This window comes from Balaenoptera acutorostrata, chromosome 10, assembly GCF_949987535.1.
Source record: "Balaenoptera acutorostrata chromosome 10, mBalAcu1.1, whole genome shotgun sequence".
Lineage (NCBI taxonomy): Eukaryota > Metazoa > Chordata > Mammalia > Artiodactyla > Balaenopteridae > Balaenoptera > Balaenoptera acutorostrata.
Genome location: NC_080073.1, coordinates 31824289 through 31849858, shown reverse-complemented (window position 1 = coordinate 31849858; position 25570 = coordinate 31824289). Strand labels below are relative to the sequence as shown.

At 47.5% G+C, this 25570-nt stretch overlaps 1 protein-coding gene across 4 annotated transcripts in view; it reads left to right on the top strand.

Moving 5' to 3' along the window:
- The first annotated feature begins 1444 nt into the window (after positions 1–1444).
- FLNB (filamin B) overlaps positions 1445–25570 on the top strand; it is a 151689-nt gene continuing 127563 nt past the window's right edge. For 3 of the 4 annotated variants that reach the window (XM_057554654.1, XM_057554653.1, XM_057554652.1), the window contains exon 1: positions 1446–1904. In XM_057554654.1, coding sequence (XP_057410637.1) covers positions 1613–1904 — 292 coding nt within the window. In that variant the 5' untranslated portion in view covers positions 1446–1612. Of the gene's footprint in view, positions 1905–25570 lie in introns of all 4 variants that reach the window. The other variant, XM_057554651.1, reaches the window with a different exon arrangement.

Here is a 25570-nt window from a genome sequence, read left to right as displayed (position 1 = left end):
TGCATCCTGCCAATGCTTTGATTTTAGCTCAGTGAGACCTGTGAGGGGCTTTAAACTACAGATAATAATGTATGTTTTTTTTGTTTTGTTTTTTTTAAGTTTATTTATTTATTTTTGGCTGCGTTGGGTCTTCATTGCTGCGCGTGGGCTTTCTCTGCGGGTCTCTCATCGTGGTGGCCTCTCCCGTTGTGGAGCATGGGCTCTAGGTGCAAGGGGTTCAGTAGTTGTGGCACACGGGCTTAGTTGCTCTGCAGCACGTGGGATCCTCCTGGACCAGGGCTCGAACCTGTGTCCCCTGCATTGGCAGGCGGATTCTTAACCACTGTGCCACCAGGGAAGTGCCAACAATGTGTGGTATTTTTTTTTTTTTTTTAAAAGGAGGGAGCTGTGCTTTTTTTTTTTAAAGGATTTTCTTATTTATTTATTTATTTATTTATTTTTGGCTGTGTTGGGTCTTCGGTTCGTGCGAGGGCTTTCTCCAGTTGCGGCAAGCGGGGGCCACTCTTCATCGCGGTGCGGGGACCGCCCTTCATCGCGGTGCGCGGGCCTTTCTCTATCGCGGCCCCTCCCGTCGCGGGGCACAGGCTCCAGACGCGCAGGCTCAGCAATTGTGGCTCACGGGCCCAGCTGCTCCGCGGCATGTGGGATCTTCCCAGACCAGGGCTCGAACCCGTGTCCCCTGCATTAGCAGGCAGATTCTCAACCACTGCGCCACCAGGGAAGCCCTGTGTGGTATTTTTAAAGACAAAGTTTTGGTAATTTGTTACAGCAGCATTAGGAAACTAATATACATGGCAAATTGTTGTTCATTTCTATCACTACCATTAAGCTGTCTATGATAGTTGATTTATACTTTTCTCTTCTATTAGTCTATGAACTCCTCAAGGTTAAGTTATACATTTTTCTTATTTACCATTGGTTGGGAGGCGCTAAGAAGGCTGGCATACAGTAGGCACTCAATAAATGCTATGAATATATAATTCATATGAGTTTAGTTAAGATGAAATGTAAGATGTCCATTTCCTTCACGGTGTCCCCAGTGCCTAACACAGAGCCTGGCACACAGCAGGAGCTCAATAAAAGCCCTTATTGAACCTTACTGAACCTGTAGGTGGATGAAATACCCCTCCCCGCCAACCCCTCCCCCGTGACCCAGGCGGCCGTCCCTGCCCATTCTGTCCAGGTTCCTACCTCTGCACATCCCCTCGCTCTGGGACCGGGTGACCCTCTCCTTGCGGGTCTCCCGCTTAGCTTCCTTTAGCGGAGGCTGTGAGCACAGAGCGCGGGGTCCCGTGACGCCTTGCAGTTCGTGGGACGCAGTGCCCGCTTTGAGCGGCAGGGGGCGAGCGTGGCCCGGGAACTCCCGCCAGAGGGTTGGGACGGGGCGGGGCTTCAGGGGCGGGTCGGCTCAATGCGCAGGCGCGGGGCCAGACGCCTCGCGCGGCCACGGGCAGGCGAGCGCAGAGCAGCCCCGGCCGCGGCTTCGGAAGCAGCGAGTTCGAGCCCCGCTCCCGCTCCCGCTCCCCTTCGGTTTTTCGCTTCCCCGGCCCTTGGGCCTCCCTACGCCCGTCCCCGGCAGCTCGCTGTGCATATTGCTCTCTCCGCCGCCAGTATGCCGGTGACCGAGAAGGACCTGGCGGAGGACGCGCCGTGGAAGAAGATCCAGCAGAACACGTTCACGCGTTGGTGCAACGAGCACCTCAAGTGCGTGAACAAACGCATAGGGAACCTGCAGACCGACCTGAGCGACGGGCTGCGGCTCATCGCGCTGCTGGAGGTGCTCAGCCAAAAGCACATGTACCGCAAGTACCACCAGCGGCCCACCTTCCGCCAGATGCAGCTCGAGAACGTGTCCGTGGCGCTCGAGTTCCTGGACCGTGAGAACATCAAGCTCGTGTCCATCGGTGAGTGCCCTGGCCGGGCCAGGCGCCGGCGGTGTACACCTCGCGCCCCCGCGCGTGCGCCCCCGCGGGGGCTGAAGCTCCCTGTCGCGCGACCCCACGGCGCCCAGCAGCCGCGGGCTGAGTGTGGGCTCCGAGGCCGGGGGACGTCGTCCCTGAGGGATGAGGACAAAGGGAGCCTGGGCCCCTCCTGGGAGCCATCCCCTGGGGTGCTGCTGTCGTGTGAGAGTTCCGCGCCGTGCGCCCCGGCAGTGCGTCTCTGGGGGGCGGCGGGTTGAAGGTTCGGGCTGGGGCCGCACGGGGAGAGGTGGGGCTGTGGCATTTCTCTGCACCTGGGGTGCCCCTGCGGGAGCTGGGGGACTGGAGACCTCTGGTCCGCCGTCCCTGGGGCTGGGGCCCTAGTCAGACGCTCCCCGGAGTGCTCGCCCAGCTGCGCCCAGGCCGCTGCGCTCGGCGGCCGCGGAATGGGCGTTGGCTCGGAGGCCAGGTAGGGAGGCCTGGGGAGGGACTGTTCTCTGAACCTGGGGCCCTCCCGCCAGGTGGAGATGGGGACCTCGCCGTCGCCGAAAGGGATGGGGGCCCCGCGGTGGGAAGGGGAGCCTCGGGGGGGGTGTGTCTTCCTCGCTGCCTCTGCTCCCAGCTCAGCTCTGGCTCCGCGCAGCGGCTGAGCCCGCTGTCCCCGCTGAAGGTGTAATTTAGAGATGGTGGTGGTCACAGTAACTGCCGCCTTGTAGGGAGTCCCAGCTAGTGCGCGCCGTGTGCCAACAGCCTTCTAACAGGCTTCCAACAGCCTTACCTCTGTCCTTACACATGCTGCGAGCTGGGGCGTCATTAGACCCATTTTACAGACAAGGAGGTCCAGAGGGTTAATGGGCTTGCCCAAGCTAGCAAGGGTCTAGCTGAGAATTGAAGGAAGTGTGTGACAATTAAAGGAGACTTTGCCTTCCTCTCCCCGCCCTCCCCACACCAGGATCTTCCTGAGAGGAGGGAGGGAGTTGGTGTCGGGTTCCTCTCCCCCTGGAACTGGGGAGGAAGAATGAGGGTGAGGTCCCACTATGACCTGGGCTGGTTGAGGACTTCGGGAAGGGTCACAAGGCTGCTGAGGGTGGAGGCTGTGATGGGAGGGGCAGGGGGTGTGTAGTGTGCGAGTGTGCAGAGTGTGTGTGCAGAGCATGTAAGTGCAGAGAATGTGTGTGCACCTACATTGTGTGTGTGTGTTCTGCTAGGTGAGCCTCTTGCCAGGGAGGAGTTGGCCCAGGCCTGGGTCTCAGGTCTGTTCCTGAGGAAACCAGGCCTTAGAGTGACCCCCTGACAGGAAGAAAGGGCCATGGGTGTGGCTGCTGGGACTTTCTCCTGCCTAAAACGGGTTCCCTCTAGGCTGAGCCTCCTCCGTCCTCTCCCCCGCCCTCCCCCACACCTGTCCTGGCAGGTGGGGCTGCTTCCTGGGTCCAGGCAGCTGCCACCGCCCTGTCAGCCTCCCCATCGAGGGCAGCTTCTCTGCAGAGGGAAGCCGTGCGGCACGCCGTCTTCTTTTGTGGGCCCATCTCGTGTAACGAGGGAAGGAGAACCTCAGATTTCTGTTGGAATTCTTTCCTTTGCAGAAACCAGCTTTCCCTCGGAGGAATCTCAAGGGCTGACTGGGCTCAACTCGGATCTCTTCTTTGCTTTAAAACTGTGTATTTATTTAATTAACTGAACAAAGAAACTTAAACCAGGAGTATCCAAACATGACATGAAATCTCTTTAAAACACAAAACAAAACAGACAAAACCCAAACCACAGCACCAGAAAACCCTGGACTGCCTAATTTGGCAACTGTTTACAGAGGTTGCAGCTGCCTCCAGCATGGCTTCCCATCAGTGCCCCAAAATTGGGGGTCTCATTCTAGACTTTTTCTGGTCCCTTACATTTTCCTCCTTGATCCTCATGATCTTCATGACTGAACCCACCCAGGCCCTAGCGTCTTCCATCGTCCTGACATGCCAGGGTTAGCCTCTCCTTCCCTGGTTGTGGCCTGTGGACTTTTGGCAGCTTCTTGCTGTGGATCTCTTCCCACGATAATTTACATCGTTTTATTTTATTTTTTCTTTTTAAATAATTTTTTGGATCATATTCTCCAGGGTGACATTCATGGGTCAAAGGTTGTGGCCACATTTATGACTCCCGTCATTGGCTGCCTAATTGTTCTCCAGAAAGACCTTACAACAAACAGGTTTTCCAGCCTCTGGAGGCTGGAGGGAAACTTGCCAAGTGCCAGGACTCCTGAGCAGGTAATGCCTGAGGCCTCTTCCCTCTGCTCCTGAGGCTATGCTGGGTAAAGGCCCTTCAGAAAAAGTTCACATCCAGCGTGGACTTCAGTTCAAGCTTTCACTACCTATGCTGTGTTACATTGTGCTGACTGTGACACGCACTCCAATTTGGGGGCACCCACTCGGTGTTAAGCGTGTTCTGTTGCTCACCCACCCCATTGATCACCACCCTGAATCCTCGAGTTCTGGTTTCCTTGTCTATATGATGATCTGCTTTTAGCAAGTCCCTGGGAGGGTTAAGGGCTTGCCCCAGTCCTGGCCAAGTGCTTAGAAAATGTTTGTTGTTATTACTGTGGTGGTTGTTAGTATTATTACGTCCATTTAAAGTTGGGGAAACAGGAGTGAAGTCCCTTGTGGAGGTCACCCAGCTGGTAAACCAGGTCTGCGGAGTTGTTGAAATTGAGCCTGAACTGACCTACCTTTCAGTGTCAGAAATGAGTAAAATACAACCAGTTTCCCCCCTCAGAAAGCTCATGTTAACACCAAGTTCTGCAGGTCTGGGGTGTTGGGGTTGTGGCTGGACATCCACACGTTGAGCATCTGGCCTCGAACAAAGCAAGGCCTTAGGTGAGTGATGAGGTTAGTCCCCTGAACTGTGATGAGGGTCCGTGAGATGAGTGTCGTGTCGGGAGGTGCGCAGACTCAGTTTGCATCTTGCCTCTTGTGTTGAGGTGAATTTGCTGGGGGAATGGCCGCCTTGTCTTCACTGTTTTTTTTGGTCTGTTTTTTTTTTGAGATTTCCTGCTACTCACAGGATAGCATTTCATTTCCATAATCTGGGAAGGTATCTTTGAACTAATACAGGGTTGTGTATACTTTGGATAACTCCCAACAGTATTTCATTGTGGGAATCATTAGAGTTGGGTATAGGCGCCAGCTGTGTGACAAGAGGTGGTCAAACGTCGCCAGAGCGCCGTGGCTTTTCTGCCTAGAACTCCCTGGAAGACAGCCCTGGCTGTTCACGTTTGTGACTCCTTGTAAGGTGGGCCCATCCTAGGCTCCAAAGTTAAAGTTCTTCCTTATATCCTGGGCAGTTAATAGTGAGGCCTCAGCATATTTTACTTCTAGTTGTCTGCCAGGAGCTGGCAGGTTTATTTATTTGTTTTTCCAAAAGCCTTTCTGCAGCACAGCCAACTTGGAGAAGAAGGGGTCTCCCAGCCCAAGAATGACAATCAAGGCAGGCTAGAAGTTTGGGTGGTGTGTTTTGGCTTGATCCTTTACGAAAAGGAATTCTTTCCTTTTTAAAGGATGTGGTCCGACCCTGATGTTTGCTTAAGGTACCTGTGCCAGGCCAGCACCGCAGAACGGGCGGGGTGCATGTTCCCAAGACCTCGGGTCACTGGGCGGAGTTTCCAGGGTGGTGGGTCACCCAACCACTCACCCTGTTTTCCTTCCTTTTGTCCCACCCCGACCAAAATAATGCACAAATAATCCTAAATTCTGCTCTTTCCTGTAACTACTTAGCAAATGCCACTGTGTCTTTCAGGCAATGTGGTTCATAGCCAGAGAATGCTTAAAAAGTAGCAAAGTAGCATGCTTTGTCAGAATTAACAAGTTCTGGGCCATTTGCAACAAAGTAACACAGTGGTGTGAGCTAGTTAAGAGCTATGATTCTTGGTTCAAATGCTACATGCCGCTAAGTAGCTATTAAGAAATTTCTGTGCACTGGTTTCCTTATCACTTAAATGGGGATAATAACTACCTCCTTAAAAGGTTGTTATAAAAACTAAACAAGTTAATATTTTTTAAAGTGCTCCGAACAGTTCATGGCACATAGTTGGTGCTGTGTGTTTGTTAAATAAATAAGGTGCTGTCCAGTAATAGTCTCAAAAGTCACGCTGGAGGGTTTGCACGCTGAAAGGACATTTAAAATCGGCACCACACTGGGGAGACCAGCTTGGTTGGCTAATGTTGATTCCTGTCGCTGTAATAGGGTTATGGACTGCCCAGAGGCTGTCCCCTCTTTGGAAGGGGGTGACCCCTGGTCATGTTGTGGCTGCCTCCGGGGCCCATTCACGCCAGCTTTGTTTCTGAGAGGTGTACGGGAGCTCGGAGTGGCTGGTCATTCCAGCCTCCCACCCGTTCAGGAATCTCTGGGCCAAATCATTTCCAGATGGCAGTTGGGCCTCTGCAGGCTCCTTCAGCACCGGTGGGGCCAGCATGCCAGTCAGCAGCTGCCTTCATTCTTGGAGAGTCTGTACTCAAGGAGAGCTTTGATTTGGAGCCAAATTATGTCTCCTGGGCACTCCCCCTTCACCCTCCACCCGGGGAGGAGGGTCCTCGTTCTGTGCTGTGAGGCCGTGTCATGGGTTAGTTAAGGATGGCTGCCTTGCTCCTTGGGCAGCGGATGCTCAGGTTCGGAACCTTTGGGCCCTGCTTGTAGTGGCTGCGTGGCCAGGGTACCTCGTCATCCTGCTTTCTCTATAAGCAGCCTTTGGGTCAGCACATACCCGAAGCTAGTATAGGCTGAAGCTAGAGTGCCAGGATTCTAATCCCCACTCTGCCCCCTAACAGCTGTGCAACTCTGGTCCACTGCATTAATCTTTCTGCCCCTCAGTTTCCCCATCTGTAAAATGGAGGAGAATAATAGTTCCTATCTTAGCGTTGCTGAGAGCATTATATTTGATTTGGTTAAGTTATAGCATAATGCTGGCATTGTCATTATTAGTATAATGGACTCTGTCTTCCGTCTATCCTCTGGCCAGTCCTGCCACTGTCGTATGGTGTGTTAGCTATTCCCTTCCCCCAGCTTGGAACCTTTAATGAAGGTGCCCCCCAAGATTCTTTTTTTCTTCCTTTTCTCATTCAACAAGACTATGAAAGATAAACTCTGAGCCAGGCTCAGTGCTAGGGCCACAGGAATAATGCGAGTCATGTCCCCGGTTGCCTTACACCCTGCTTAACACAGAGGAGAGACAAGTCACCAGGGAGTGTCCTTCTCAAACTTTCAGGCACACGTGAATCATCTGGGAACTTTAAAATGTTGGTCTGTTAAAAATGTCGGTCTGATTCACTAGATTAGGGGTGAAGCCTGGATTCTGCTCTTCCAGGGAGCTCCTAGTTGCTGTTTGTGGACCACCCTGTGAGTAGCAAGGATTGAGATGACAAGCCCTCTAGGGAGGAAGAGCACCTTCCCTCAGGCTGAACTGGGCTGTCTGGAGGGCTTCCTGGAGGAAGGGGCTGTTAAGCTGAGACCTAAAGCTTGACTAGAATAAGGCAGGTGAGCAGACAATTAGGCGAGCACAGGAGTAGAAGAGTGTGTCAGGTGGAGGTTGGAGGAGTGGTGGAGAGGTAGGCAGGGGCTGACTCACAAAGGGCCTTTTGAGGCTGGAGGCTGCCAATCAAGCATCTTCCTTGAGGGGGCTTGGGGTAAGGTAGGTGAACCCAGCTGAAATGGATCATCTAATCTGGGGATCTCTCCACTGTTGCTCAAGTCATTCCTGTCAGGAAAAACAATTGAGCCCTGTCCTCATATATGTACGTTTATAAGTTGTATACATATGCCACCTGTCAGTCTGTATATTAAATGTTACTGTAGTAGAGCTTAGTTTCTTTTTAGATAACAAGTCCAAACAGAAGTTTTTCCTGTGCTCCGCTGGATTATCTTGTGCACCCTTGGGGTACATATACCCTATTTGGAGGCCCCATGAGGACCTGCATGTCTACATTTTCTTTTTCTTTTTTTCCATATTGTTATTATTCTGCATTTAGGTTTCATCTTTAATTGTCCTCTGTTAAAGAGGTAGATCTAAAATTATAACCCCTTCCCCCAACAAGTTGAACCAAATGAATAAATCCAATGGAATGAGCCATTTCCATCTAAATGCGTGCTATTTGCTGCTCTTACAAAAGATTAAAATTGCCTTTCATGATATTCTACTAGAAGCCATTTTACATTACTGTTGTAAATCTAGTTCTTCATTAAACATGTTTGATAATCACCAAATTGACTCAGGTTATTGGATGGTAAACAGCAGTACTTTCTTCTTTTTGGGCTTGGAAAGTGGCCTGGAATTTATAAGGTGCCTAGCTACTTTTGAGTAAATTGAGTCCATGTTCTAGGAAGAGAGTTTATTTTGCCAGTGTTGACTTCCTCCTTTCCCCCATCATCAAAACCTGGCACAGGTGGACAGCTTGGCAAGGAGGACACCTGTGCTTCTCTGCATATTCCTTGGCTATTCTTGGTACCAAGAATGCACACGATGATGCCATTTGTGTACCAAATGTCAGTGTGTGCACACGCATCCTCTAACATATTCAGTAGTATCTAGCGTTTCCCCATGCCTACTGTGTGCTAAGCATTGTCCTGAGTGCCATACCTTTATTACTTCTAATCCTTATTATGAACCCTGCAAAGTGAGTGGCTTTATATCTATTTCCATTTTATAGGTGAGAAGACTGAGGCTCAAATATGCCTCACTTCACATGCCAGGCATGATGCTTGCCTGCATTAAACTGTACAGTATTTTTTTTAATTTTTTTTTTTTAAGGTTAAAGTTGGGTTCCACACTTGTGAAGTAAAATACATACATTGTAGTGAGAGATTTTCTACTGCTTTAGTCCTGTTCATTTTTATTTTGCTTGAAACTAATCATTTGAACTTGATTAATGTGAAATTGAAATTTCCTTCTACAAAACAAAACTTTTGGGGGCCGATTTGCTTCACTTTTTTCCGGTACCATAGAGCGTTTATGGGGGTCTTCTTTCCAATTCTGGAGACAGCTCTCTTGTTCTTTCCCTGCCTTTGTTTGGTTTCCAGGGGCAGTGATTTCACTGCAGGTTTGGACAGCAGGGACCAGCTGAAGGTCTGCTTTGGGGAGCCAGGCAGGGCTTTCTCTGCGAGGCCTGGAAGCCAGAGGTGAGGAGGAGGTGCCTCCTGGCTGCAGTCCTGTGGGTTTGCAGTGCCCACCACTTATGGGGGTGGATGGGTGGAGTTTGTTGAGGTCCGGCTATGCTGGGAGATCCTTGGTGACAGTCGACATTGGCACAGCTATGCTCTGTCAGCAGTGACCTCACCCCAGATCGTTTCCTTCTGCTACCTGTAAACATTAACCGGCAGGAGGGTGTGTTGGGTTGTGCTGGCTGCTGAGTAGAAGCTTTCTTTCCTGGCTGGCACTCGACCTTTATCAGTCTGGCAGCCCGGTTACAAATGGCTGCCTGCTTCCAATCCAAGCCAGTGGCTCCCACTCACGTTCAGGGAGACTTGTGGGCAGGCCCCTTGCTGTGCACCGCGGCACCAAGCTGTGTGCTCCAGGGCTGCACTTGTATCCCCAAGGGCTTCTCCTGCAGCACAGCTCCTGAGAGAGCAAGCTGGTCTGGCCGGCCGTCTCGGAGCTCAGCCTCCCCAGAAATTGCAGGGCTGGCTTGTTGAAAGGTCTGGGCGTTAACACAACACTCCTGTTCTCCGTCTCTGAAGGCCCTTTATGCTGGCATGAATTCCTTTTCTCATGGAGATCTAAAAGCTCTTTTGACTAAATGGGTCACCTTTCTGGGTATTTTCATAAGGCTGGCTAGCTTTTGCCATGCCAGACAACTTTTCTGGAATTTCCGTTCAGATATAAAGGCAACCAAAGAGGTTGGATTATTTGGAACACTGTGGAATTTTGGCTTTCGAGCTACAGGGAAATGGGTGGGGATTGTGGCAGGGGCTGTGTAAATTTGCTGCGTCCCATAAATTAAGATTTTCAGATTAGAAGAGGCAGGCAGCAGTCAGCTTTCCTCTGACAAACAGGAGTGGTGTTGCTTTCTGCCTCGTGCTGCTTGTGACCCAGGCAGGCAGGCCTCCCACGTAGCCTGAGGGATGAAAGGATTCTCAGTGGCTAGCATCAGATTCCTCCATCTCTCCTGCAACCCCCAAGAAAATAATCAAGTTCTTATCATGCTGGTACTGCACTGCTTGTGTGCACCTCCCTGAAGTGATTTATCAGATATTCCGGAGAAACAAGAATTATTTGGCATTCTACAGCCTGCTGGGAGCATGGCTCAGCCTGGTGCTTCTTGCTCAAGAACAAAGCTATTGTTCCCTTGGTGGGGTAAAGCAGGCCAGAGGTGGCCGACCAGGCCCTGCCGTCCTAGGGAACCTCAGGTGCTGAGGCCTTGGGGCTCAGACCCTACAAGGCCTTTGTGACTTGGCAGTTCTGTTAATTGAACAGAGTTCTGGGTTCTGTTTATAAGATTCCTTGTCAGAAGAGGCAGAGGCTGGAAGGCCGAGGGTATGCTGCTTGTGGGACCGGGGGCCCCTCAGTGCAGCTCCCAAGCCATCCGGGGGCAGAACCCAGAAAGTGTTCTGGGAGAAGGAGCCTTGGTGGATCCTGGCCTGCAAGCACCTGGGCAATGGCTTGTCACATTTCTCATCTCCACTAAAAGAGGCAAGCTGGCACCTGGGGAAGGCCTCTCCTGCTGGGGAGTCCTTTACAGGAAATGATCTAGGTGTCACATTACGCTTCCCGTGGGGCACGCATCTCTTACCATAATTGTCCCTTTTTCTTGGCACTTTTGTTTGACAGGCATGGGGAGTCACACCCGAGGTTGGAGGGCGTGAGACCCTCTCCTGGACACCCACAGCTCCCCCCTCCCCCAGTGCCATTCCATTTCATGGCTTACTAAGCTGTATTGATCTCCTGACTTGCCTGTGTTGTTTTCCCACTGGGTCACGACTGCTCCAAGGGCAGGCGCTGTATCTCTTGTTTACCTCTGGGGCTCTGAGCTTGGCTCTTAGTAGGAATATAATAAATAATTTATCAGATAAATAAACAGCCTCTAGCATAGATGGTTTGAAGAATAAGGCTGGTACTTTGACTTGTTTGCAATATATTTGCTTTCAAAAAATGCAAAATCATAGTCCTTTGCAGCTTATAAAGAAATGGGAATTATGTGAAGTGGACAACTGGGTCTGGGGTCCCAGTAGAACACCTCGTTTTTTGGGACAGTGATGCTGAATTTAAAGAACTCAGCACTTCATAGTCATTCTTGACTTAGAACATCTATGATTTACGTCAGCTGATAGAGAACAAGGCCTTTTCTGGGTTGACATGTGAGGCTCAGAAATATGAATATAAAAGGAAGCCACTGAGAGTCACTATGACCATAGTAATAGTTTTGTTAATAATAGTGAATATATATCAAGCACCTACAGTACCAGGCATTGGGATAAATGTTTCTCAGTAATAGCTAAATGAAACCTCATCGCAACCCGGAGCGGTAGTTATTGTGGTAACCCCCATTATACAGACAAGGAAACTGAGGCACACCCAGATCAGCCAGTGAGTATGTGGCAGACTATGACTCAGACCCTCACCTGAGATTTCAGTCCCCAAGGAAAAGCCATCAGCTCAGCACGTCTTCGAAATTAGCTTCTAACAAGTTTTAAAATATTGAACAGTTGCATTTGTAGTTCTTTGTAAAAACAAACAAAAAAAAAATTGCAAGAACATAGAGAAATATAAAGAAAAAACATCATTTGTGAAAAATCTTAACCAATCTTTTTCTGTTTTTAGGGAGTTCTGCTTTCAGTGGCCTTTTGGTCAGAATGGGGAAGAGGGAGATGCATTTTCTCAGGAAAAAAAGAGGCTGTGGACTGGAAACGTTTTGTGAAATCATTTTGGTCATACGGATGGTTGTAATAAGATTCATCCTTGAGTTATTGCTGAGCTGTGGCCAGCATTAAAATTGGAGGTCTTGGTTGAGGCTCATCATGGTTTGCAAATCTCCCTTCCTCTAGAAATATGTTTTGGTCAACCACGGAGTGGGGGTGTGCCAGCCACTTCTGTCTCTTAAAAGCTTTTAGGACCAACTTTTATTGGGACTGCCAGGGTCTCTTAATAATAGTTATTATCTTTGGATACATTGTGACCTTGTCTCATGATTAGCCAAGCACAGAAAGTCTTTTACCTTTTAGTTGCTCGGCTCCATTAGCTGTTTAAATATGTCTCAAATATGCGCCATAACAATGCAGTTGGGCAACTTGGTTCACCCTTGTCTGCCTGGGAACTTTTAGATGTCTGAAAATTATCTGCAGCCCTGAGGTCTGCATTGGTTTTTTGGAGACATCACTTTTCTCAACAGCCCTCAGGACACCAGGCCCAGGGAATCATCCTGTCTTGGTCTCGTTTGAGGCAAAGGAGGTAGAATGTAAACCACTTTTAGTACAGATTGAGCCATTTCCTGAGGGTGCTTAAGAGTATGGGTCCAGGGCTTCCCTGGTGGCGCAGTGGTTGAGAATCTGCCTGCTAATGCAGGGGACACGGGTTCGAGCCCTGGTCTGGGAAGATCCCACATGCCGCGGAGCAGCTGGGCCCGTGAGCCACAATTGCTGAGCCTGCGCGTCTGGAGCCTGTGCCCCGCGACGGGAGGGGCCGCGATAGAGAAAGGCCCGCGCACCGCGATGAAGAGCGGTCCCCGCACCGCGATGAAGAGTGGCCCCCGCTTGCCGCAACTGGAGAAAGCCCTCGCACGAACCGAAGACCCAACACAGCCAAAAATAAATAAATAAATAAATAAATAAATAAATAAATAAATAAAATCAAGTAAAACTTTAAAAAAAAAAAAAAAAAAGAGTATGGGTCCATTAGACCCTGCTGCTTAATAACTGGGATACTTGGGGCAAGATGCTTGACCTCTCTGAGGTTCTAAGCCCCAAGCTATATTAGTACCCCACTCTTGGTATTATTTATATATATATATATATACATTTTGGCTGTGTTGGGTCTTCGTTTCTGTGCGAGGGCTTTCTCTAGTTGCGGCAAGTGGGGGCCACTCTTCATCGCGGTGGGCAGGCCCCTCACTGCCGCGGCCTCTCTTTGTTGCGGAGCACAGGCTCCAGACGCGCAGGCTCAGTAGTTGGGGCTCACGGGCCCAGTCGCTCCGTGGCATGTGGGATCTTCCCAGACCAGGGCACGAACCCGTGTCCCCTGCATTGGCAGGCAGACTCTCAACCGCTGCGCCACGAGGGAAGCCCTCTTGGTATTATTGAAGATAAATGATACATTCCCTGTAAAGCATTTGATGCAGCCCTTGACGGACAGTAAGGGCCCCATAAATGGTGGTCATTGCCTTCTTCCCTCCTCCCTCTCCTCCTAATTCCTGGGCCTCTGGTGGCCCCTTCTGACTGGAGGAAGACATGGCCTAATTGTTTTATAAGGGGTAGGTGGGTGGGAATACACTCAGAAATTGGTCAAAGATACCTCATACCTAATAGGCTGTTTTTAGACGAGGAAGTGGCCTCAGTTTTTGAGGGCAGGAGCCATGGGCCAGTGGCATTGCCTGGTCTTCCGGCCAAGCTTCCTTTAAGGATAGAAAACAGGTGCCAACTATTCTTGACATCTTCCCCCACTTTCCCTTTCTTCCTATTTGGCTAATGGAGCTTTTTTAGCTAGCTCATTTGCCCTCCTTTCTTTCTTTAATCCTTCCTTTTTGTCTCTTAGCATGTCGTTTGCTCCCGTTTTTTTCTCTCCTGGTGTTGCTCTCGCGGAAGTGGCTGTAACGCCGTCCGGGCTCCAGGTGATGTGCTTGCTCGTGGGTCTGAGTCTTGGCTCTGCCCCTTGAGAGCCGTCTGACCCCAGCTGCCTGTTCTGTCTCTAGGAGCCCGTCTTTCGTGTGCAAACTGTGATAAGAGAGTGCTCTGCTTTAGTGAGTTCTCCGGTATAAAGAGAACGTGCATCTCTAGCCCTTAGTCAATGACAGCTGCTGCTGTGGTGGTGTTAGCATTGCATTTTTACTGTGAAGCCCTACCCCCTCCCACTTACCCTTTTCAGGCCTTAGTGGAGGAGGATGAAGAGGGGGCAGCTATGCTAGAGGGGAGGCTGTGCTGACTGCCTTGGGCACTTTCAGCCTGAGACCAAGCAGGTTAACCCAGCTGCTCGTCCGCCCCCAGTCCCACTCCTCCAGCCTCCTGCCCTGGCCCTGGGCACCGCCTTCTCTTTCTTCTAGTCCTGGCCCTTTGACATCTGGGATCATGGAGGGGCTGCCTGCACCACCTGCCAGGATTTGTGCTGCCCTGGGTGTGGTCTTAAACCTAGCACTGTCTAACCTCTTGTCATGGAGCTGGCGACAATAATTTTACAGTAGTGCTTGGAAACTGTGCTGCTGGGGGTCACACCAGCCTGTATCAAGGTTGCTGGGTTGGGGTGAGGGAAGGTGGCTGGCAACAGCAGATTCTGTGGCTCCTGAGACCAGAGGATGTGGGAGGTTGCGGGGCGGGCATCATTCTCTGTTCTTGTCAGGGATACGCTGGTCCTTGCCCAGACAGGCTGAAGGGATCTGTGTCTTGTGTAACTGCGTGCTTCCCCCAGTTGCCCCTTGAGTACAAGCTGCCTGCTGTGTCGTTGGCTGGGCGATATTTCTAATACTGCGGCCTTTGAGGGGAGTGTCATTTTTAGGTCATCTTTCGTGGGGTCAGGGAGCACCCAGCACCTTCCCCAAAGGTAGAGTTTGCGGGGGTTTTACCTGAGTGAGTGACGAATGCAGATTTTCATGTTTTAATACTGGGAAGATATTAGTCAGCCTGGGTACTGTTTCCACGTGACAGAGCAAAAATTTAAACCATTACGCAATGGCTTTTGTTTCACCAGCTATTAAAGTTGACCATCAGGCATTATCAATAAGATCAGCAAGTGTTAGTTAACCTGCTCTGCTTCTGGAGACCAGTTTCTGGTCTTGGAAACGGCCCAGAGCAAGTTGGATTTGGCAGGATTTCGGGTCCTAGGCAGATGGCGGGACCTAGACACTGGATCTTAGTCCCAGGCCTGCTTCTGTCATCACTGGGGCCTTGGAGAGGCCCTACCTCTCAGCGTGTTTCCCCATCTGTAAAATGGGAGATCTGTCCCACTTCAGTGTTCCCCCAAATTCAGTCATTTGTAGAGGAACCACCTTTATTATTTTTGCCATGTCCCGTATCTCTATTTCATTTTCACTCATCACCACCCCCGTCCCCAACCCTGCAGTTGACTCATTTTTAAAACAAATGTATTTGAAAAGGAGACTTGGTGTCACTATCATAATGGAAAAGCAGTGTCACTAGGTAAATCGAAGGTAACCATAAATAAACCCAAAACAGTGTCATTAAATCCCAGCTGGTGATGTTGCCTGTTCTCAGTGCGAGGCCTACTCTTTCCGTTAAAAGGAAAATTAGCCAAAGATGGAGAGGCGTTCAGAGTAACCTACCAGCACACTGAGCCGTTGTCCTTGACATACTCTGAAGGGTTGAGAAAGAATTGGAAGGGGAATAAAGTTTTCTCTGTGATAAGGCACTCTGACAGAGTGTAGCTCAGAGTAGTAAGGTATAGATGCTTTGTTCAACAAATACTTGTGGAGCCTTTACCGTGCACCAGGAGCTGTGCTGGAGGCTAGGAGCATAGAGGGGGGTTGGGACTTGGAAGAGTTGTTAAGAAAATGATTTTTTTATAATTTGAGTTTTTTGAATGAACAATAAACCTATTTCAGTCCAGAATGATTCTAGAGAAACTAAATATATTGAAATTGTATCATTGTTCTTATAGTATTAAGATAATGATCGATCTTAACCTTTTATGTAATGATAACCAATTTTACCTCCCTAAAGCCTGGTTTGAGTTAGAGCTCCATTGGAGCCCATGTCAATTGTAAGTAGATAAGATAAAACAAAATGGCCTGTTATACTCTTTGCAAAACCGCCCCCCCCATTAGCATGTCCTGTAGTTTCTGCAAAGCAAGATGGACACCAAGATTGGATCTCTGAATTACCTCAGGCTAGTCTCCAGGAGTGGATGGATTCTCTGAAGTAGTGGGGTATGAGACTGAGTCTGATTTTTCTGTCCATGTGCTAGCCGAGGACACCACCTGCCTCCCTTGGGTTTCTGGGAGGAGGGAGGTCGTGTTTAAGAGTGAGGACTTGGGAGTCAGGCAGCTCTGGAGTTGAATCTGGGATTTAGTGCATGATGTAGGATTGAGTTACATGATTTCTCTGGGTTTACAAGTGCTCAGTGTTCTCACCTGTAAACCGGGGATAATCATAGTTTCTACCTGCAAGAGTGGGTGTGAAGATTTTTTTAAATTTATTTTTATGGCTGTGTTGGGTCTTCATTTCCGTGTGAGGGCTTTCTCTAGCTGTGGCAAGCGGGGGCCACTCTTCATCGCGGTGCGCGGGCCTCTCACTATCACGACCTCTCTTGTTGCGGAGCACAGGCTCCAGACGCGCAGGCTCAGTAATTGTGGCTCACGGGCCCAGTCGCTTCGCGGCATGCGGGATCTTCCCAGACCAGGGCTCGAACCCATGTCACCCGCATTGGAAGGCAGACTCTCAACCACTGCGCCACCAGGGAAGCCCGGGTGTGAAGATTTAATGAGCTAAATTTTGTAAAGTACTTGCCACATGGGAAATATTCGGGAAGTGCTGTCAGGTAATCCCTTACTTTTCTGATTGAAAGGGTCAGGGTTTTACTACTCTAGGCAGGTGATGAGTGAGGTTGAAGGGAGATGTCAGATTTGGGGTTTGGTTAGTTCATGCTGATTGGCATTAGATTTGGGACAAATGGTGTCATGACCCTAAGACATTGTGTATGGGTCAAATCTGGATGAAATGGATAGCAAGAAGAGCCCTCAAGGGGGAGGTGGGGCAGTAAGAATCCTTTCAGCTGCAAGGAATGGGACCCCTAAGTGGCTCGCTTACAACAAAATTGATTGACTCACGTCAGTGAGCCTGGACAGTGTGGGTTATAGGTTTGTGAGATCCAGTGACTCAGTGACATCATCAAGGACCTAGGTTCTTTTTTTTTTTTTTTTTAATATTTATTCATTTGGCTGCGTTGGGTCTTAGTAGTGGCATGCGGAATCTTTTCGTTGCGGTACGCGGGCTTCTCTCTAGTTGTGGCGTGTGCGGGCTCAGTAGCTGCTGCGGCGTGTGGGCTTAGTTGCTCCACAGCATATGGGATCTTAGTTCCCCGACCAGGGATCGAACCCACGTCCCCTGCATTGGAAGGCGGATTCTTAACCCCTGGACTACGAGGGAAGTCCCAAGGACCTAGGTTCTTTGGGTTTCTGCTCTCTTGGTTTCATTGATCCTAAGGCTGGGACTTCCCTGGCAGTCCAGTGGTTAAGACTCCATGCTTCCAATGCAGTGGGGGGGGGGGTGCAGGTTTGATCCCTGGTCGTGGAACTAAGATCCCCACATGCCTCACGGCCAAAACATTAAAAAAAAAAAAAAAAAAAGGATCCTAAGGCTAATTCCCCTTGTGGTTTCCCATAGCAGAGATTAGCAGAGACTTCTTCCTGTGAGGCTGAGAGACAGTTCCCAGAAGCTGGCAACAGATCCTACTTATGTCTCATAGGCCCAAATTAGATCACATGGCTACTTTTGAACCAGTATCTGGCAGGGGGGATTGATTGCCCTCAGACCATGAGGCTTTTTCTAGAGTTGAGGGTAGAGTCACTTCTTGAAGGTGCATAGGTCCTGTTGGGAGGGGTAGATCCAGACTCCTATCAGAACTCTTCCAGGAAGGGCAAAGGGGGCTGGATGCTGGGTGGGCCTGTTGTAGTGGATGATATCAAAAAAGGGGTTGGATCTGCTTGGGGGAAAGGAGGAGTGTGATGGGGAAGATGTGTGTCTTATTCCATAGGCTTCTTTCTCCATCTCTCTACCTCTCCCAGCCCCTTTGTTTTATACCCAGGGGCCATGCCCACACCCTCTTCTCCCTCCCAGATACCTTTGGTACTCCTTCCTGCTTCTACAAGACCTCCTCCTCCATGCTGATTTATTGTAGGAATCCAGCTGATTGTGTATCATTTGTAAAATAGAAGTAATTTGTGAAGCATTTGTTGTTTTTTCCTAGTTAAGAGTAATATATGTTTTTGCATAGAAATGGGAAAATGCATAAAAATAGTAAAAGAGGAAAAAAAGCTTATAATTTCACTGTCCATAGGTAACAAGGAATTGTTAACATTACCTTCCGGTTTTTCTCTACAAGTATGTATATAACACATTATAAATAGCTTAGGAGCCAGACTGGATGTAGTTTTGTATTTCATCATTTGATGATAATTTCTTTGCAATCAAGTATCACTTAAAAACTTGATTTCTTATAATACTCCATCATAAAGGGCATATCCTTTTAAAAGAAATTATGTCAATAAACATGGAATACAAAGCAATAAAAATAAACTAGAACTCTGCTTAGTTTGGGTTCTCCTGAGAATGGTCTGGATACAAGGACCTGCACCCAAGTAGAGGTGCCTTTTTGGGGTGGGGTGATCCCAGGAAGTAGGAAGGAGGGACGGTGTGTGAGACAGAGGAGTAGAAACCAATATTAAGGTGAATTATCAAGGTCACTGCTGTGGGCGGCAGGAGCCCAGTTCTGCTGGAACCTCCTGAGAAGTGTACAGAATGCCTCTAGAATTGCTCACCTGGAGAAGGACAGGAAGCTGGAGACCCACCAGCTCCTCTTCTCTCCATCTCATTCATGATGGAGACATGAACTCCTTCGAACTTCCAGGCGGGGTGCCCATTGCATGCCAGCTCTGGGGGGTGGGGTTGGGGGCAAAAAGGGAAAAGAAAAGGCGTGTGCTTGCATAGGTAGGTGGTCCTGGGGAGGAGATTTGAGCTGGCACAGAACTGCCCACCGTATCTGTGGCTGAAATCAGACATGGGCCAAGGGGATAGATGCAGGCATCAGCAGCATCTCCAAGCATATCATCTTGGATCAGTTTTACAATGTCGAGAAGAAAAAGCAAATTGCAGAAAGACAGATACTCTGTGATACTGTTTCTATAAAGTTTTACATAGGTCATAGAAATACAGCTATGTTCATGGGAATGATCATTACCACTTTGGATAGTGGTTGCCTAGGGTAGGGATGAAGGGTGTACAGACATGAAAGGGTGTGCAGGGACTTTCAACTCTTTGTAACATTTTATTTCATCAGTTGCATGGTGGTTGTATTGCATTATGCTTCTCCCATTGTGTGTGTGTGTGTGTGTGTGTGTGTGTGTGTGTGTGTGTGAAATATTTCCCTTTTATACTCAATGCTAGTACAGTGCATTATTGAAATTGGACAAGGGAAGTTAAAAGGTACCCTAGTTTTATTTTGTTTGTTTGGGCCCAGCTTGTTAAAAAGAAAACAGAACATCCTCAAGAAGTCAGGATGATATTAAAACAAAAGATATTTACACTTAGCAGGATTTCTCCCTCCCACTCCCCAAGTGTGTGTTGAAACTCCTGAGTTAATAACCTTAGAATGTAAGGCCCCTCTATTGTTTGTGAACAGGGCAGGCTTAGGTTTCTCAAAGGCAGAGAGAACTTCTAACATTTGCCTCTGGGAGCTTCTAGTCAATGGCTTTTTGTCTAAGTGGAGGAGATATTTCTCAAGGAGATATCTCAAGGGATTGCTGGAATGTTTGCATTGTCCTTTAAATAGGGGGGAAAGTCCAGAGTTAGGGATGGTTTGACTGTAGAATGAATTTTATGAGATTGTTGCTTTCTAAGAACACCTTTGCATTATGGCCAAAATCAAGCTCCTCCATTTTGTGATTTGGTGGTTCCTATCTAGGGGAGCTGTGGTCTTGGTGTCCCAGGCAGCTGAACATATGAGCTCAGAAATGTTTAACTTTTAAAAAACTACTTTATTGAGGGTATAACTGACATATAGCAAATGACACATTTAAAAGTGTACCATTCAAAGGCAACGAAAGCAAAAATGAACAAGTGGGAATACATCAAACTGATAAGTTTCTGCACAGCAAAGGAAACTATCAACAAAATGGAAAGGCAACCTGCCAAATAGGAGAAAATGTTTGCAAATTATATATCTGATAAGGGATTAATATCCAAAATATATAAAGAACTCATACAACTCAAAAGCAAAAAACCCCAAACAATGGGCAGAGGATTTGAATGGACATTTTTCCAAAGAAGACATACAGATGGCCAACATGTACATGAAAACATGCTTGACATCACTAATCAGAAATGCAAATCAAAACCACAATGAGCTATCACCTCACAACTGTCAGACTGTCTATTATCCAAAAAAACAAGAAATAACAAGTATTGGTGAGGATGTGCAGAACAGGGAACCCTTGTGTACTGTTGCTGGAAATGTAAATTGGTACAGCCACTATAGAAAACAGTATGAAGTTTCCTAAAAAAATTAAAAATAGAACTATCATCCAGCAATTCCACTTCTGGGTATTTATCTGAAGAAAACAAAAACAATAACTCAGAAAAGGTATATACACACAATGTATACTGCAGCATTATTTACAATAGCTAAGATAAAGAAACAACCTAAATGTTCATTAATGGATGAGTAGATAAAGAAAATGTAACATATGTATATTACATATTCAGCGATAAAAAAAGAATTCTTGACATTTTCAACAACATGGATGAACCTCGAGGGCATTATGCTAAGTGAAATAAGTCAGAGAAAGACAAACACCATCTGATCTCACTTATATGTGGAATCTTAAAAGAAAACACACACACACACACACACACACACACACACACACATATAAAAAAACAAATTCATAGATGCAGAGAACAGATTGATAGTTGCCAGAGGCAGAGGTTGGGGGGTGGGCAAAATGGGTGAAGAGGATCAAAAGTTACACTTCCAGTTATAAAAAAGTCATGACGATGTAATGTATAGCACGGTGACTATGGTTAATGATAGTGTGTTGCATATTTGAAAGTTGCTAAGAGAGTAGATCTTAAAGTTTTCATAGGAAAAAAAATTAGTCTCTGTGTATGGTAACTAGATGGTAACTAGAATTATTGTGGTGATCATTTTGCAGTATATACAAATATTTTTAAAAAGAGATAGAAATGATTGCATCTACTGAACTGAGGGCAAAATCTCAAGTTCTAAACATCAGTCATGGGGCTTCCGTGGTGGCACAGTGGTTAAGAATCCGCCTGCCAATGCAGGGGATATGGGTTCGAGCCCTGGTCCAGGAAGATCCCACATGCCATGGAGCAACTAAGCCTGTGTGCCACAACTACTAAGCCTGCGCTCTAGAGCCCGTGAGCCAACATCACTAATCATTAGAGAAATGCAAATCAAAACTACAGGGAGGTATCACCTCACACCAGTTAGAATGGGCATCATCAGAAATCTACGAACAACAAATGTTGGAGAGGGTGTGGAGAAAAGGCAACCCTCTTGCACTGTTGGTGGGAATGTAAATTGATACAGCCACTATGGAGAACAGTATGGAGGTTCTTTAAAAAACTAAAAATAGAATTACCATATGATGCAGCAATCCCACTACTGGGCATATACCCAGAGAAAACCATAATTCAAAAAGACACATACACCCCAATGTTCATTGCAGCACTATTTACAATAGCCAGGTCATGGAAGCAACCTAAATGCCCATCAACAGATGAATGGATAAAGAAGATGTGGTACATATATACAATGAAATATTACTCAGCCATAAAAAGGAATGAAATTGAGTCATTTGTTGAGACGTGGATGGATCTAGAGACTGTCCTGCAGAGTGAAGTAAGTCAGAAAGAGAAAAACAACTATCGTATATTAACTCATGTATGTGGAACCTAGAAAAATGCTACAGATGAACCGGTTTGCAGGGCAGAAGTTGAGACACAGATGTAGAGAACAAACGTATGGACACCAAGGGGGGAAAACCACGGGGGGGTGGGGATGGTGGTGTGCTGAATTGGGTGATTGGGATTGACATGTATACACTGATGTGTATAAAATTGATGACTAATAAGAACCTGCTGTATTAAAAAAAAAAAAAGAGAGAGTCATGTACCACAATGTTCATTGTAGCACTGTTTACAATAGCCAGGACATGGAAGCAACCTAAGTGTCCATCGACAGATGAATGGATAAAGAAGATGTGGCACATATATACAATGGAATATTACGCAGCCATAAAAAGAAACGAAATTGAGTTATTTGTAGTGAGGTAGATGGACCTAGAGTCTGTCATACAGAGTGAAGTAAGTCAGAAAGAGAAAAACAGGATTTCCCTGGTGGCACAGTGGTTAAGAATCCGCCTGCCAATGCAGGGAACACGGGTTCGAGCCCTGGTCTGGGAAGATCCCACATGCCACAGAGCAACTAAGCCTGTGCGCCACAGCTACAGAGCCTGCACTCTAGAGCCTGTGAGCCACAACTACTGAAGCCCATGCACCTAGAGCCCCTGCTCCTCAACAAGAGAAGCCACCACAATGAGAAGCCCGCACACCACAATAAAGAGCAGCCCCCGCTCACCGCAACTAGAGAAGGCCCTCGCGCAGCAACGAAGACCCAACACAGCCAAAAATAAAAAATATAAATAAATAAATAAATTTATTAAAAAAAAAAAGAAGAGGAAAACAAATACCGTATGCTAACACATATATATGGGATCTTAAAAAAAATGGTTTTGATGAACCTATGGGCAGGACAGAAATAAAGATGTAGACGTAAATAATGGACTTGAGGACATGGGGAGGGGGAAGGGTAAGCTGGGACGAAGTGAGAGAGTAGCATTGACATATATACACTACCAAATGTAAAACAGATAGCTAGTGGGAAGCAGCCGCATAGCACAGGGAGATCAGCTCGGTGCTTTGCTACCACCTAGAGGGGTGGGATAAGGAGGGTGGGAGGGAGACGCAAGAGGGAGGGGATATGGGGCTATACATATGCATATAGCTGATTCACTTTGTTATAAAGCAGAAACTAACACAACACTGTAAAGCAATTATGCTCCAATAAAAATGTTTAAAAAAAAAAGAAAGATACAGCAAAAAAAAAAAAAAAGTATTTTTTAAGCCGGTTGGTAAAAGCCACTGTGGCTTTAGTCACTTTTTATGTCTCTGTCCTCCACCACAAAGGTTTTCATTCTTACTGTCAACAGATTCTATAACTAGGTTACTTAAAGGAAAAAGTCCCTGCAGTCCTTACACCATTGCTAACTAGTAGAGAGGTGGGTGCTGCTTGAGGACGGAATAGAATCTCTCACAGTCATCATTCAAGGATAGGTAGGTGAGGTAATGTCATGTGCTAGAGACTGCTAAGTGGTGCTTTACATCAAGTATCTCATTAATTTTAATAGCCCTATGAAGTAGGTATTATCTCTACTTTTCAGTTGGGGAAACTGAGGCACTGAGCCGTTTAGTGACTTGCAGCATAGCTAGGAAGCAGAAGAAACAGACTTTGAAAGTTAATGTATCCGCGAGGATGTGTATGGTTCCACATCATAGGAAATTCAACTAATCCTGGCTCATCCAAAAAGGATGCTCACTGGCTCCTGCAGCTGGGAAGTCCAGCTAGGGCAGGCCACAGGTGCACTTTGGCCTAGAGGTTTCCAGGTTGTCGGAACCTTAGCTCTGTTTCTCTAAGATTCTGGTCTCTCTGCTCATGGGCAGGCTGGTGTAGCAGTTCCAGGCCCCACAGCCATACCCACGCTTCCTGGTCCCGGAATTCTCAGGAAAGCCCTGAGCTTCACTGTGATTGGACCAGCCTGTGTCACCTGCCCACTCCCCAACCAATCACTGGCCAGGTGGTTCTTGGGATAGGCTTAACCTAGATCATATGTCCTATCTTCCCCCACATCTGGGAGAAAGGACCTCAGAGGGGCTTCTCACAGTGGATCACTGCTACACTAGGTTGCTCTTTGTTATTTAGAAACCCCCTTCACTTCATGAAACTCTGGTGTCATTGGCTGTGGTATTATATGGCCTGTGACTTAGAGTAATCACTTCTGTCCCCCGTTAAAGCAAGACTACCTCTTCACCTCACAAGCAGATCAAACAGGAAAAAAAAAAAAAAAAAGTAAGTTGTAGCATACTTGAGGTTTCTTTTAAACTGTCTATATAATTAAAAGGTGTTAGTCTTGGATAGAAAATAAAATTTGACTTCAAATTTAAACGGCATAATTTCCATGCCTTTAAAAATACCATGTAACTTTGTGTGTGACCCTCAGTCTTGCAGATTTGTTGGAATCCCATCTCAAGAGGGTACAAAATGGCAGCAGCAGGCACCCTACTCCCCTTTGTAGGAGGAAGAGTTGAAAGAAGGAATGAGTAAGGAATAGGGAGTTTGATTGCCTTCCAGAGTCCTCATTGAAGGAGAGGAAAATGTAGCTCAGTCTCAGTGACTCTCCCCAATTAAAAACTAAAAATAGATTGCGGTTATGGGGCTTGGACTTCTGACAAACCAGCAGCCTCAGTCATTTTGAGTGTTCTTCCAGATTGAAGATTCTGTTAGGAGGAAAGTGGAAGCTTTGAGAATTCTTCGTTGGACAGAGTGGTTCCTCATCAAAGCCCCAGCCAGAGGAGACTACCCTATTCACTGGACAGATGAGTTGACCACGTGTGAAGTCTGGCCCAGCACAACATATGGGTTCTGGGGCGGCAACATGGGAAAGATTTTTATCAGGATTAACTTTCTATAGCAATGCAGTTTCGAATGAGACCATCCTTTTCTCACTAGTGATCTCCCCCAGGGCCCTTATTCCACAAAGCGTAATTGTTTTGGACCCATAAATTTAAGCCTCTTAATTAATTGACTCAAGACTTAAAAGCAGATTTGCTTTTTTTAATAATGAGTCCGTGCCTTTACCATACTCTGACTCAGATGAAAGGGGATTGCAGAGCACAGAATGAGAAGAACGTGGAGTTGGCACACCTAGTTCTTATTCTGACTGCGCTCTTTGTCAGGTCTGCCCTTGGGCCTCCGTTTCCTTATCTGTAAGCTTTGAGCGTTGATCCAGAATCAGGGTCAGCAATTAGCTGGCACCCGTGCTGCACTTTTCTCTCCATGGCAGACATTGCTGGGCAGTCATGATGTTCTTTCTTGTTGAGCCCAGACTTGACTTTCGAGTCCTCTTCAGTGTGGTGCTCCAGGTAGCCATGTAGTCCTTGCTGAAACCCATTTATTGTCTCCATGAAACTAGGTGAACTTGAACTCCACTTGATCTCTAATGGCGTGAATTTTACCCTGCGAATAGCCTACAAAGCACGTTGTGCCCAGTGGGCTGTTGGTGTTGGCCTCAGTTTTCACATCAGCTACACAGCCCATCACTGCTGACGGTACTGCTGTCCTTCACAGCCAAAACCTTGGCCCTTGCTCTTCCCTCTGCTTGACCACTCATTTTTTTTTTCTTGTAGTTTAGGAACCAATTCAGATGCCTCGCCTCTTCTGTTGGAGAAGCCCTCTTTAAATCCCCCCTGTAGAGTTCATCATTTCTTCTTGTGTTCCACCGCACTGTCCACACAAACTATAAGCCTTATAAAATGGCCACGATGCTCTTTGTGACCATAGCCCTCCACCAGACCAGCCTCGAAGCCCTTTGACCTTCTTATATCACCATCATGATTTCTGCCTGCTAGGAGTGCCAGGATTATTTTCTGCATATTTTTTCTTTACA